We start from the raw sequence: 13,615 nt of genomic DNA on the forward strand, positions 1-13,615 counted from the left end.
CATTTTAAAATACTTATAAGTATTGAATTTTTCTATTTTTGTGTGTATATATGTATTTATGTGTGTATGTGTGTGTATATATACATATATACACATATACATTTTTTTCTTTACCATACACTCATTATTTGTAGAGCAAAATGTATTTTGAAACATTGTGGTATTTGAACCAAGTAGTAGGAAAAGGGAGGGAGAGGGTGGGGAGACAGGGAGAGCTTCAGGAAGAAAGCTACATGGAGCTGAGTGGTTGCTTCTCCTTGTTCCCCTAACAGGGGAAGCTTCAGAAACACCAGGCCTTTGAAGCTGAAGTGCAGGCCAATTCAGGTGCCATCGTGAAGCTGGACGAGACTGGCAACCTGATGATCTCGGAAGGGCATTTTGCATCTGAAACTATAAGAGTAAGTATGAATACTCATTGCAGTGACTTTTGGCTGGGAGTACAAAGAATTTGATAAAAGCTGTGGCTGCTTGGCTTACTTAATAGATTTTGGATTTCTCAAACAGTCTAAAGGAGTTTATTGAATTCTTAAAGGAAGTAACCAAATCTTAACCAAATACTGTGGTGATTCTGAGAGAACATAATAAACAGTAATTGCATATTCATTGCAGAAAATTACTGTCCCCTTTAGACAGCAGTCTAGAAAGTAACTAAAATGAAGTGCTGAAAATAGGATTGGACAAATTAAACTATATTTTTTGGAGAGGCAGTTAGCAGTGGAGAGCATGTCAATGACAGATTTACATGAGGATTGACATCATGATAAATAGGATTAATCACTGCCGCATAAACAGAGGTCAGCCATCTTTGACCACTTGTTCATTTGGGCTTACCCTGGGAGATGCTGTTGGCCTGAAAAAATCAAGTAGAAAAGAATTTACAAGAAGTAAACAGGTTCAGCTTTTGGTAGCCATGAGTCTGAAGCGTGCTTGTTGTCCAGGCCTTCTGCAGGTGCCCTACCTAGTATGACTAGATTTCAACATTTACGCATGGAAAGGGGTATGGTAACATCTGATCTTTGATTTTTTATTTTGCAAATTTCTAATGCCAGGAAGTTGGGAGAGAGAATTTTCTGTAGGATAGACTTGTACGCTGCTTTCTTCATGTGCTTTTTATTCACTTTTGCTTTTCAGAATTACCTTACTTTCCTCGTAGGATTGACCAATGCTTTTCTGTATTCTATAAAAGTTTTCCTCAGGACTTAGACTTTAGTAGATGCTCTCACTACCAAATGTGAAGAGGTATCCTCTATACCCTAGTGTATATATAATATTCTATATATAAGCCTTTAATAACTTTTTTGAAATTAATTTTTTTATTTAGGTCAATTTTTCACTTCATCTGCTATATAGTAAGCAATCTTGTAATGAATATATGCAAACTGTCATGGTTGAAACCAATCATTCATTACTTTTTTTATTGTTAATAGAAGAAATGCTACTAAGAAATGTACTTTCTCTTTACAAAGTGCCTGTTTCTGTAATCCTATAACCCTCAGAGAAATCATAAGACAGTTCCTTTCAATTAAGCGAAAATTAGCCGATTTCCTCTTAGAGCGATATATATATATATTGAGATAAGCGAAATCAGCCTTGTGCATCTCCCCCCTCAACTGAGCTTCCTTTCTCAATGTCGGTAGTGTTATTACCATGTTACTAATGGGAAAAGTAAGAATAGCTCAGACAGATAACTTCTGTAGCATCATTCAGGAAATCAGTTGTCAAAATCCAGACTTCCCTGAATCCATATTTGTTAGTCACCTTAGGACTCCTGACAAATTCTAAGTGAGTCATTAAAATGGTATTTTCTTTTAGTCTTCTCTTAGCCTGTATTAATATACTATTACTTTCTTTTTGTTATTTTCAACCCATATTGATTGGTAATGCCTATTAGTTTTCCAGTCTTTTTTTCCACCTTTTTTTAACCTCTGCTACTCCTTGGAAAAAGATAGCTGTTCATATCAAATTGCTATTGAGAAATCTGTCTGATTCAAGACCAGAATTTTCCCTCTAGCCAGTCAGCCTTCACTACATTTCTCAAGTATTATGATAGAAGTGTTGGAGTCTTTGTTCAGACCTAGTAATCCTTGACAATGCACCCACCCACAATCTTATTATAATAATAGCCTCGTGAAACTGTTGTCTAACCTACAGAATTCAGAAGATCAGACTAATCAGGAAAGAAAAGACTGTTCTTGAATTACTATCTTGTTTTATATCGGACTTTTAATCAGTAATATGAAAATAAAATTTGCTTTGGATAAAGAGTTAATTTTGGAGTAAAATTTTTTGTAAGACATGTTTAATCTTTTGTGACATTTTAAATTTGGTCTGAAAAAAAACAAAAAAACAAAAAATTTGGTTCCTTCCCTAGTCTTTGCCTTAGTGTTCTCAGTTCCTTCTGCTTCTCAGAAACCACTAATTCCTTATTGAACTTTTAACACGCAAAATCTGCAAAATGTCATCACTGACTTGGGGTTGGGTGGGTGAATGAAAACTATTTCATATGCTGTATTGTGGGTAACCTGTCTATTACTGGTTCAGACTTTCACGCCGTACCGGACTGCATGTCGTCCCATAGTCACAGCCACCTACATTGGGTCCCACATACGAGTACGTAGAGTATTTACTGTGCCATATGTGTTATCTCTTTTTCCATTCCTTGGAGATGCCACTTTCTTCTTCCTTCCTTTAATTGCAATGTTAATGAGCAATGTTGGAAGTAAGTTTCGTGTGAACCTTTTTTCTCCCCTATTGCTTTTTTCTTTCAGATAAAATACCCACAGTTGTTTCCTGAGAATCCTCCTATGTTGAATATCCATTAGCCTCAGTAACTTGACTTTCAAGTTACAGTTTTAATGGGAGTGGCATTGTCAACAGTGGGTGGAATTCATGCCTCTTTCTCTTTTGTGTTTAGTTTTTTTGCTTTTGTTGGTGTTATGGAGAAACTTCCAGCATCTTGGGTAGGAACAGCTGTATTAAGGAAATATTTACCCTAAATCCGAATATAGAGTTTTGGCTTGCCTTTTTGCAAACCAGCATAAGATTCTTAATTTGGCCAGGTCCAAACCACTAAAACCCAATGATGCTGGGAACATTGTTAAGGATATATTTATTTCTACTTTGGAAAAAGAGCATGTGACCTACGATTGTCATTTGTATGATGTCCGAATCGAGTCAGATTTGATAAATGTGTTCTGTCAATAATCTCTTCAGCACAAGCTCCCAAACTTACTCTGCCAAGAATCCATTTTTGTCATTTGGTTAAATTTCAGGAACCCTTCCTTTTCGGTCTTTATGCTTATTTCAGTTTCCCTTAAGTCCCATAATTATTTTTTTTTAACATCCATGCTATCCATAGGTACTTATTCACTTGACTGGGAATTCTTCCCATTAGATGATCTCCATTGATCCTTTAGCCTTCCCATTTTAGATCATCATCCCTTCTGCCAGGGAGAATCTCTTGGGCTTGGCAAAACCCAATTTGAGAAGTACTACCTTAAAACAGACGAGAGCAAATCTGTCTATGAAGATGTGAGTCACATCAGATTAGCTTTTAGTGCTCACTCATTTCCCATTGTTACCACTCATATTTTTCTCCTACTTTTATAATGCCCTTTTTCGCTTAGTAGTTATCTAAAAAGAAGGTTTTGATGCAAAGCCTTGTAATGTTTCAGACGGCTTGCAACTCTTGCAAAGTGCCCTAAGGCTGGCTGTGCTCTGTAAGGCTGATTTTTGTTCCACAGGCTCGTTTGATGGAGCTACACCGCCAGTGGGAGCTGCTCTTGGAGAAGATGCGGGAGAAGGGGGTAAAATTACTGCAAGCGCAGAAGTTGGTGCAGTATTTACGAGAGTGCGAAGATGTCATGGATTGGATCACCGACAAAGTAAGTCTGGGGGTAAGACAGCCTGCCCCGCCTCCCCTTTCTTTCCAGATTCTGGGAGTGTAAAGGGAAGCCTAACAGTGGAGAATATCTGAGAAGAGAAATAGGATTTTGTGATGGAGATGATGATTGGGATCATCACACCCCTGGACCATAGGAGGGTCCACAACAAAAATGTGGCTGGCCTGACTTTGGAAAAGAAGTTAAACAATACTAAGGGCTTTGTTCTTTTCTCAGGGATTTGACACTCTCGAGTCTTCCTGTTGTAAATGTATGCATCCTCATAGCTGGTTCTTCATAAGAGGGATGTTTTTTGTGCATTAGTGGGTAACTCCCGGTTCTGATTTGGTTACTGCACAGGAGGCAATTGTTACTTCAGAGGAGCTGGGTCAGGACCTGGAACACGTGGAAGTTTTACAGAAGAAATTTGAAGAATTTCAGACAGATATGGCTGCTCATGAGGAAAGAGTAAATGAAGTAAACCAGTTTGCTGCCAAACTCATCCAGGTAAACAGTGAAGGAATCACGTGTGTTCTAGAACCTCATTGATACCGACTTCTTCTGGAGTGTTCACAAGGAAATAAAAGTGGCAGTATGTGGGTATTGTTTGTCATCTTGGAGTGGATCACATTTCCCAAAAGAGAACTGGTGGCCAGCATGTGTTCAGTTCATCAGTTTGTCAGGCTGGCAGATCTCTGCTACTTTCCTGAAAATGTCTGCTTTCCTACTTAAGCAGCCTGTACTGGTCACCTTGGGCCTAAGAAGGCCAAGTCCATTTGAGTGTTCTCACCTCCACCCAGATTGGGGTGAGGCTTAATCAAGCTTCATTGGAAGCTCTGCCCCAAAGGGTTTCTCAGGGGAGGGTGTGGTAGGGAGAGTTTCCTTAGAAAGGACTGGCAAGCTTCCATCAAGCCTGATTATTCTTTGCTTCCACTGTGATTAGAAGTCTTCCCAGGTCCCTGAGGTATTCTGGCTTGGGGAAGGCACTGTAATGATTAGGTTGTGGAAAAGGAGTCCTACATTGTTTTTATAGTGCAAAAACAGCCCTCCCATGTCTGTTTCCTTCTTCTAAAGAGCTCAAAGCATACTGTGTAACATACTCCGAACCTCATAGAATAAAATTTTAGCTTGCTTAACTAAAATGAAATAAATGGATGTAAAGTTCTACACAAACTTATATATTTGCATCTGTCAGCTATTATTAGTTATTATAGAAATTTATATTTCGGACAGTTTCATGTGTGTGTGTGTTTGTGTTTCTCCAATTAACAAAAATCCTCCCCTTTCTCATCAACCCTCTTTAAACCTCTTTCCTCTATCATTGAGAATGAAAGAAAAACAAAAACCCCGTTGCAAACGTGTGTAATCAAACAAAACAAATTCCTGCATTGGCTGTGTCCAAAAACATGTCTCACTCTCCATTGAGTCTCTCAGGAGGGGAAGGGGAATAGGATGGTTCCATCATTAATCCTCTGGAATTGGGTTGGTCATTACATTGATCAGAGTACCCAATTCTCTCGTAGTAGTTCATCTTTTCTGAATTCTTATCATTGTACAAATTGTTCTCTTGGTTCTGTTCACTCTCAGTTCATACAGGTCAATGTGTGTTTTTTCTAAAAAACCCCCCCCTTCATCACTTCTTGGAGCACAATAGTATCTCATCACATTTACATGCCATAACATGATCAGCTATTCTTTAAGGGGCAATTACAATTTAAATGCTCTTTGCTGAAGACATATTTTTACATTCTCTGGACCTAGTTATGTTGAATGAAATAAACTGGCTTTCATTCTGTCAGCAAAACCTGATCCTCCCATGTGGCACAAAATAATGTAAAAGATCTGCTATCTTATTCTCCTGATGTGCTAAAGTCCCCGCTCCATTGCACATCATCAGTGGTATCCTGAAAGAAATGTATATCCTTAAGAAGCTTTTAAAACTTTGAAGGCAGGAGCAGGTTGATTGCTTTGGTTATCTAAGTATGTGGGCTAAGTTACTTCATAGGCCCACAGACACTTCACAAGCATAGAACTTGAGAAGGAATGGCTGTTGAAATTTGCAAATAAAAATGTTAAGTTGTTGAATGGAAGGAATAAATTAGATAGCGTTTACGAGTGTAGGTAAAGCCAATAAAAATTTTTTTTTGTCTGATGAAAACTTTTATAAGCAGTCTCTCACTTGACTCTACTATCTTCCCAAGCTCTTGTCCTATATTTCTTCTCCCTTTTGCAGCCAAATTCCTAGACAAAATTCCACTGTTAACTTAACTTCTCATGTCATTCCTCAACCCTTTGCATTCTGGCTTGTGACCTCATCACTCCATTGAAAATACTCCAAAGTTACAAATGACCTCTTTTATTGGCAAATCCAGTACCCTCTTTTTAGTACTCTGCAGCATTTGGCACTGTTAGTCATCCCTTCTTGTTGGATATACTTTGCTCTCCTCCCTAGGTTTTCTTGACACGGCTTTCTCCTAGTTGTCCTACCACTCACTTGGCTATACTTATTCAGTACTGCATCATCTCCTGTGTGCCCTAGCATGTCTGTGTGAAAGCTCTCTCCTAGATCCTCTTCTCTTCTGTACTCCTTTGATCTCATCACCTCCTACAGGTACATCTGGTCATCTCTGTACAGGTGATTCCAGATGTATGTATATTCAATTGTAATCTCTCTCGTGAGTTTCAGCAACAACTGCCTACTCTTACCCTGTAAACATCTCAAATTCAGCATGTCCAAAATAGAACTGATTATCTTTCTACCAAAACTTAATTGCCCTATTTCTGAAGAGATACCAACATCCCTCCAGTCTCCTAAGCTCCCACTTTTAGAGTTTTCCTCAACCTTCCTCTTTCCCACACCTTCTATATCTAATCATTTTCAAGTCTTGTTTATTAAAGCTCAGCATCTCTTATATTTGTCTCATTTGCTCTATTCACCCATAGATTAGGCCCTTATCACCTCTTATCCAGACATTAGAATAGTCTTTGAGTTTGTCTTTTTGTATCTATCCTCTCCATCTTCATTCAGCTTCCTAATGGTCTGGCCTGGCCCAAGAGCCTTCACTAGCTCCAAATTGCCTCTAGAATAAAATCCTCTTCAGATTATTACATATTACCATCACTGCGCACTCTACATTCTATCCAAAGTGTCCTGCTTCCTTTCCTCCATTCAGAATACTCCACCCCCCCATCCCTATGCCTGCACCTGGAACACATTCACTTCTCAGTCTCACTGTCCCAGAATCCCTAGTTCCCTTCAGCACTTAGCTCCAGTGTCACATCTCTGATCCAAGGTCTAACCTGATCCCCTTAGTAATTAGTTTCTTACCCACTCCCATTTACATTTACTTCACATCTGTTTTGTCTTCATCCATGTTCGTGTTGTTTCTTCCCAGTAGGATGTGACACCTTTGAGGTCAGAAATTGTTTAGATTTTATCTTTGTATAGCAGGTGCTTAGGAAATGCTAGCTTGTATTCATTCGCTCTGAGGTCATTGATCTTAATTACCAAAGAAGTAATTGAGGTTCACATAAGCAGTTAATTTCAAACCATGTAGTAAATTGTCATGAGATACATATTTCTTAACAGGAAATCATGCTTTCGAGAGATGCCATTACAACCCCAAGGTGGTTTGCTATAACTGGACAAGCCAAAAGTTATTATCCACTCACGTCCCCTTTATTCCATCTTATTTCTTTTAGGAGCAACATCCTGAAGAAGACCTAATCAAGACCAAGCAGGATGAAGTGAATGCAGCCTGGCAGCGACTGAAGGGCCTGGCCCTACAAAGGCAGGGGAAGCTCTTTGGAGCAGCCGAAGTTCAGCGTTTTAACAGGTACAGGCCCCAGTGAGCCGTCTGTGAGAGAGAGAGAGAGAGGTAGAGAAGTGGGAGTCTTATGACTAGTGTAACAAGCAGATGAGACACAGGCCTATCTAATACAAGAGAAAAACTTGATGTGTGGAGACCTTACCAGTCATACGAAAATACTAGGGCTCCTACTCTTCAGTGTGCCTGAATTCCTGTGAATAAACTGGTGTGTGTGTCTTTTAGGGATGTTGATGAAACTATCAGCTGGATTAAGGAGAAGGAGCAATTAATGGCCTCTGATGATTTTGGCCGAGACTTGGCCAGTGTACAGGCTTTACTCCGAAAACATGAGGGACTAGAAAGAGATCTTGCCGCCCTAGAAGACAAGGTGAGTTTGAGAGGAAACTGTTTCATTCTTTCAAGTGAACAGTGGTCTAGACAATGATACTTAGAGATAATGTGTTTGTAGGTCAAAGCTTTGTGTGCTGAGGCAGACCGTCTGCAGCAGTCCCACCCTCTGAGTGCAACTCAGATCCAAGTTAAACGAGAGGAACTGATTACAAATTGGGAGCAGATCCGCACACTGGCAGCCGAAAGACATGCTCGCCTCAATGATTCTTATAGGTAGGGAAAAGCATTTTCACATCACTTCTGTTTCTCCTTGTATCCTTCCCCTTCTCATCACAAAGAGCCATTACAACAAATAATTCTTCTTAAAAGAGAAAGAGGAGAAGAAATTCAGAGAAACCAATAAATACCTGGGAAAAAAATCTGGGTATGTAATATTACAAACCCGTGGACTCTGATTTTTGCAGAAGAGTAGGGGATATGTCATTATTTTTCTTCTGCGAAACTAAGCTTATTTATACTTTCACAACATTTCAATTTCAATTTCATGGTTATTCTTCACATTTACTTTTAGGTAGTCATTTTGTATATTGTTTTCCTGACTCTGCTTACTTCACTTTACATCAGTTCATTTAAGTCTTCTCATGCTTACGTATTCATTGTGTTCATGATTTATTACTGCACATTAATACTCCCTTATATTCATGTGCCATAATTTTACCCAGTTCTCATTTTTGTTAATAACTTCCTTGAAGTATATACCTCTCAATAGAATCTGAGTCAAAAGGTATGGACATTTCAGTCACTCTCTTCACATAATTTTAGATTATTTTCCAGAGTGGTTGGAAACGAGGTCACAGTTCCACCAACAGTACATTAGTGTGTTTGTCTTTACACAGCCATCTTAGCACCAGCTATTCTCATCTGTTGTCACCTTTGTCAATTTGCTGGAAGTGTGGTAAAAGTTACAGATTGTTTTGATTTGCATTGAAATCATTTCCAAAATTGAAATTGTTATTTCAAAACCATTTCTTTGCCTATTTGCCCCCTTCAATCCTTTATTACATTATAGCATGGAATAGAGAGGTATCATCACAGTTCAGGGATAGCTCTGCATTTTTTCAAGTTGGGACCTGAGGGCAGGGTTTTCTATCTTTTTGGTGAAGAAAGCTCATTGTTTCTTCCTGATTTTTCGAAGACTTCAGCGCTTCCTTGCAGACTTCCGAGATCTCACCAGTTGGGTGACTGAGATGAAGGCTCTCATAAATGCAGATGAACTTGCCAATGATGTAGCTGGAGCTGAAGCTCTACTTGATAGGCACCAAGAACACAAGGTAACCGCAGTAGGATCTTCTGAAAATGCGCACATCCTGTGATACATAAGGTTTCTTTTTGAATTTCTGGTGATCCAGTTTCAAATCTGGTCAGGATCCTACTTTGTAGGATGAGGTATCACAACCTTGTTTACATGTAATTCCTAGAATACATCATCTTGATCTATTTTGCTACTAAGAGTTATCAGCTGCTTTTAGTACATTTCACTGACCTTGGGTTAAACATCAAGAAGTTAACTAGAGCCTGTAAAGGCCAAAAGATGAGTTCTGGCAGGGTCGATGAGATGATGTTTTGATTCCTACTGTAGTGTATACTCTCTGGTGAAGGGGATTGACAGAAATGATTCTTTTTAAATTCCAGATTCCTTCGTTGATGTGTATAAATCAAAAAAGCAGTGGAAAGAACACTAAATTTGGAGACAGAGGCCCCCTAGGTTCAAATCCTGCCTTTAACACGTAGTCTCTTTAGGACCTTGGGCAGCAATTAAGATTTCTGGGCCTAATCTATAAAAAAGAGGGGCTAGCTTGTAAGCTTTCTAACCCTTAATCTGTGATCCCACGTGTTTTACATATTTTGGTGACATTTTCAAAGATCTTATACTACTGCAGTCTGGTCTTTTTATTTCATGCCTATCAGGTGCTAAACTTGCACATTTTTGTTTCTCTGGGGGAGTGTTCCTGAACAAAAGGTCTCTGTGAATACTGTTTTTCCCAACTTCACCCCTCTTAAGCTTTTTGGTAACCACCACCTCCCTTTTTTTTTCTTTTTTGAAGAAATTCTTTGTTCAGAAAGGCTAATGAGATTCAGTAATCTGAGCTATTATTTCAGACTTCTAAAAATCATCAAGAGGTTTTGCTGTTGATTATTTAGAAACCTGTCATATTTGGTTTAGTTTCTAATTCTATGTGATATTCTGACTTATACTTCAAAAGATCATTGGAAATAGAGAGGTGGAGCTTTTAATTTTCCACTTTTGCAGAGTGCGGAGTTCTATGCTTTTTTTCCTCCCATAGGGTGAAATTGATGCTCACGAAGATAGTTTTAAATCTGCTGATGAATCGGGACAGGCTCTTCTTGCTGCTGGTCATTATGCTTCTGATGAAGTGAGAGAAAAGGTAAACAACATTGTAGAGGTTGAAAAATTTTCTGAATTTGAGAGCTGGCTATTGCTCCTGTTTTCCAGCCTATTAAAGCAATTTTTTTTAATACCCTCCCCCCAAAAAATATCTATAACTATAGATACACATTTATATATATCAGGCTTATATCCAGCCTTTAGATTTCATTAGTATGTGAGAAAGTCTTATGAGCATATAGTTTTTTAAAAATAAGTTTATTGACATATATTTATAATCTGTTCCTCCTACTGTCTGCCCCCCCCAAAAAAAAGAAAAAACCCTCATCATAAACATGCATATTCCAGCAGAACATTTCCACATTGGCCAAACCCAAAATATATTAACTTTTTTTGCATTTTAGTGATGAGCATAAAAATTAAGGAGTGACCAAAATTACTAGGGCTTTACCATAAATTAATAGAAGATATATATATGTGTGTGTGTGTATATATATATATATATATATATACATACACCATTTAGCAATGGATAAGAAACTAAAATTTTTAAGTTGATGCTTACCTTTTAGATTAAAGCCTTTGTTTTATTCATTATGTGTTTTATTCTTTAGGCAGATGTCATTTAAACAGTTTTCCATTAGATAAACTTAACACTAATGTAGCATTGAATTAACCCCAGAATAAAAATAGAATAGGGCTTTCCACTTTTCATTAGCAAGCAGATGTCATTTAAACAGTTTTCCATTAAACTTAACACTAATGTAGCATTGAATTAACCCCAGAATAAAAATAGAGGAGTAGGGCTTTCCTCTTTTTATTAGCATAAACATTGATATTTTGGTCCTGTTGGTTATTTAATATTTGTGAATTTTCTGTGTGTCTTATTTTTATTAGCCCGTCACCATAATAAGTGAGGGTTTTGCAGGTGAGAAAACTAGGCTCTGGAAAGGTCAGCAGTCTTGTAATAGAATTCACAGCCTCTAAAGTTGTCATTTAGTTGTGTTACGTTTAATTTTTATAGCTAAAGTAACGATAATCTCTGTGTTTGTCTTCTCTCACCTTTAGCTGACCATCCTTTCTGATGAAAGAGCTGCCCTCCTGGAACTTTGGGAACTTCGCAGGCAGCAGTATGAACAGTGCATGGATCTGCAGCTCTTTTACAGAGACACTGAACAAGTAGACAACTGGATGAGCAAACAAGAGGTAGAATTTGAATAGGAATCTGTTAGTGAAATAGGAAGTTCTGGTGTTCTGCTTAGGGGAAGAAAAATCTTGTTCTCATTTTTGAGTGAATCTTATACTGTGGGAGATAAGGGTCTGACTCCACAAATTAAAGTACTGTGTTCTTAAATGTATGGCATTTCTCCCTCAGCCCAGCAATGCATCAAGACCTGTCTTTAGAAGAAACTTCATGTGTATAATCTTTTAAAGTATTATTATTCGTTTTATTGAGAGCTAGCAGTCCTTGGGAAATGTATATATCCAATAGAAAGATAGAAAACAACAGCCTAAAGAGTTTAGGACTGAGTCGATTTTCTCCTTTGTTGTATCTGAAAGTTTCTTCAAGTTTTCTTTGGAGCCTGGCATACATAGACTGTTCTTTCTCATTTTCCCTCTCAGCCTAAGGTAGTTTATGTCATTTAATTTTCAGTAGTGAAAGCATCATCCCAAACCCTCTATTTCCTTTCCAAAGGCATTTCTGTTAAATGAAGATCTGGGAGATTCTCTGGACAGTGTAGAAGCTCTTCTCAAGAAGCACGAAGACTTTGAGAAATCTCTCAGTGCTCAGGAAGAAAAAATTACAGTAAGATATTTTACTTAGCTCTAGTCCCTTCATAATGATCTCCAGAATATTCTATAAGGTTTATCACTTTCTAAGAGATTCCTACACAAAGTGGTTGTGTAAATGGTGCTTTTTTTTCCGTTGATATCCAAAATCTTTTCAAGACATCTGAACCAGGGATTCTCAATAATGTGATGAGTTAGGTGACAAAAGGCCAGCTTAGTATATTTGAAGTATATTTGCTTAAAGATAGGCAAGTAGACATTGGTAGTCTCATAACCTTGTTTGACTTGTGTGGAGCCAAGGTTTTACTACTCTGCTGCTTCCTGCTGAACTGAGAAGGAAGTCAAGAGCCTCTAAAAACAGGCATCAGACTTGGGGCCAGCAAAATTCTGTAGTGCAACCACAGACAGACTAAAATATAATTGGGAAATTTTAAACAGTACAATGTAGATAATATTATTTTGTGGTTTTCTGAGTCAATGTGTGGCCCACAGGGGTCTGTTTCTTTTTAAGTTTGACAGCATTGCTCCAAACTATCTGATGAGAAAACCAGCCAAAGGCTCAAAACCAAGAGAATAAATTTGCATACATGTAGCCTTGACGTAGGGTATAATAATAGCTCCCATTTCTATGGCACTGAAAGGTTTGCAGAGTACTTTACCAGTTTTATCTCATTTGATCTACACCACAACCCTGGTACTCTTATTATCCACATTTTACAGATGAGGAAACTGAAACTTAAAGAGATGGTCCTTATGGTCCTTGACACAGGATCATACAACTCAGTAAATAGCTGAAGCAGGATTTGAGTTCAGGTCCTCATGACTCCCTCATCCAACATTGCACCACCTAGCTGCCTCTACGTGAATTTTAACGTGGAGTGTAATCTAGTCCTATGAATCTCTTCAGTACCTAGTGCCAAGTGAGCTCAGCTTGAGGAAAATGGTATCCTTACTAATGAATGATTCTGTCTTTCTAGGCACTGGATGAGTTTGCAACCAAGCTAATCCAAAATAACCATTATGCGATGGAAGATGTGGCTACACGTAGAGATGCGGTAAGTTTCCAAGTCCTTTGTAATCAGGAAACAATCAACCATCTAACTAAGCAATAGAAAGAAGGTCTGCTGGGAGCCAAGAACCAGGGATTCACAAATGATCCTTGTCTTTCAGTTATTGAGCCGACGCAATGCCCTTCATGAACGGGCTATGTACCGCCGGGCGCAGCTGGCTGATTCATTCCACCTACAGCAGTTTTTTAGAGATTCTGATGAACTCAAGAGTTGGGTGAATGAGAAGATGAAAACTGCAACAGATGAAGCTTACAAGGTAATATGTATGTTACTATTACTGCTAGGAAAGATAAGTATAAGGCTATA

At 38.3% G+C, this 13,615-nt stretch overlaps 1 protein-coding gene across 10 annotated transcripts in view; it reads left to right on the forward strand.

Moving 5' to 3' along the window:
* The window catches only part of SPTAN1 (spectrin alpha, non-erythrocytic 1), a 60,960-nt gene that overhangs the window by 11,828 nt on the left and 35,517 nt on the right, over positions 1–13,615 (forward strand). For all 10 annotated transcript variants that reach the window (XM_036749394.1, XM_036749398.1, XM_036749401.1 and 7 more), the window contains 12 exons: positions 273–398; positions 3,744–3,884; positions 4,242–4,388; positions 7,584–7,717; positions 7,934–8,078; positions 8,160–8,314; positions 9,237–9,372; positions 10,387–10,488; positions 11,517–11,654; positions 12,145–12,255; positions 13,217–13,294; positions 13,410–13,565. In XM_036749394.1, the coding sequence (XP_036605289.1) occupies positions 273–398; positions 3,744–3,884; positions 4,242–4,388; positions 7,584–7,717; positions 7,934–8,078; positions 8,160–8,314; positions 9,237–9,372; positions 10,387–10,488; positions 11,517–11,654; positions 12,145–12,255; positions 13,217–13,294; positions 13,410–13,565 (1,569 nt within the window). The remainder of the gene's footprint in view (positions 1–272; positions 399–3,743; positions 3,885–4,241; positions 4,389–7,583; positions 7,718–7,933; positions 8,079–8,159; positions 8,315–9,236; positions 9,373–10,386; positions 10,489–11,516; positions 11,655–12,144; positions 12,256–13,216; positions 13,295–13,409; positions 13,566–13,615) is intronic.

This window comes from Trichosurus vulpecula, chromosome 3 (assembly GCF_011100635.1).
Source record: "Trichosurus vulpecula isolate mTriVul1 chromosome 3, mTriVul1.pri, whole genome shotgun sequence".
Classification (NCBI taxonomy): Eukaryota; Metazoa; Chordata; class Mammalia; order Diprotodontia; family Phalangeridae; genus Trichosurus; species Trichosurus vulpecula.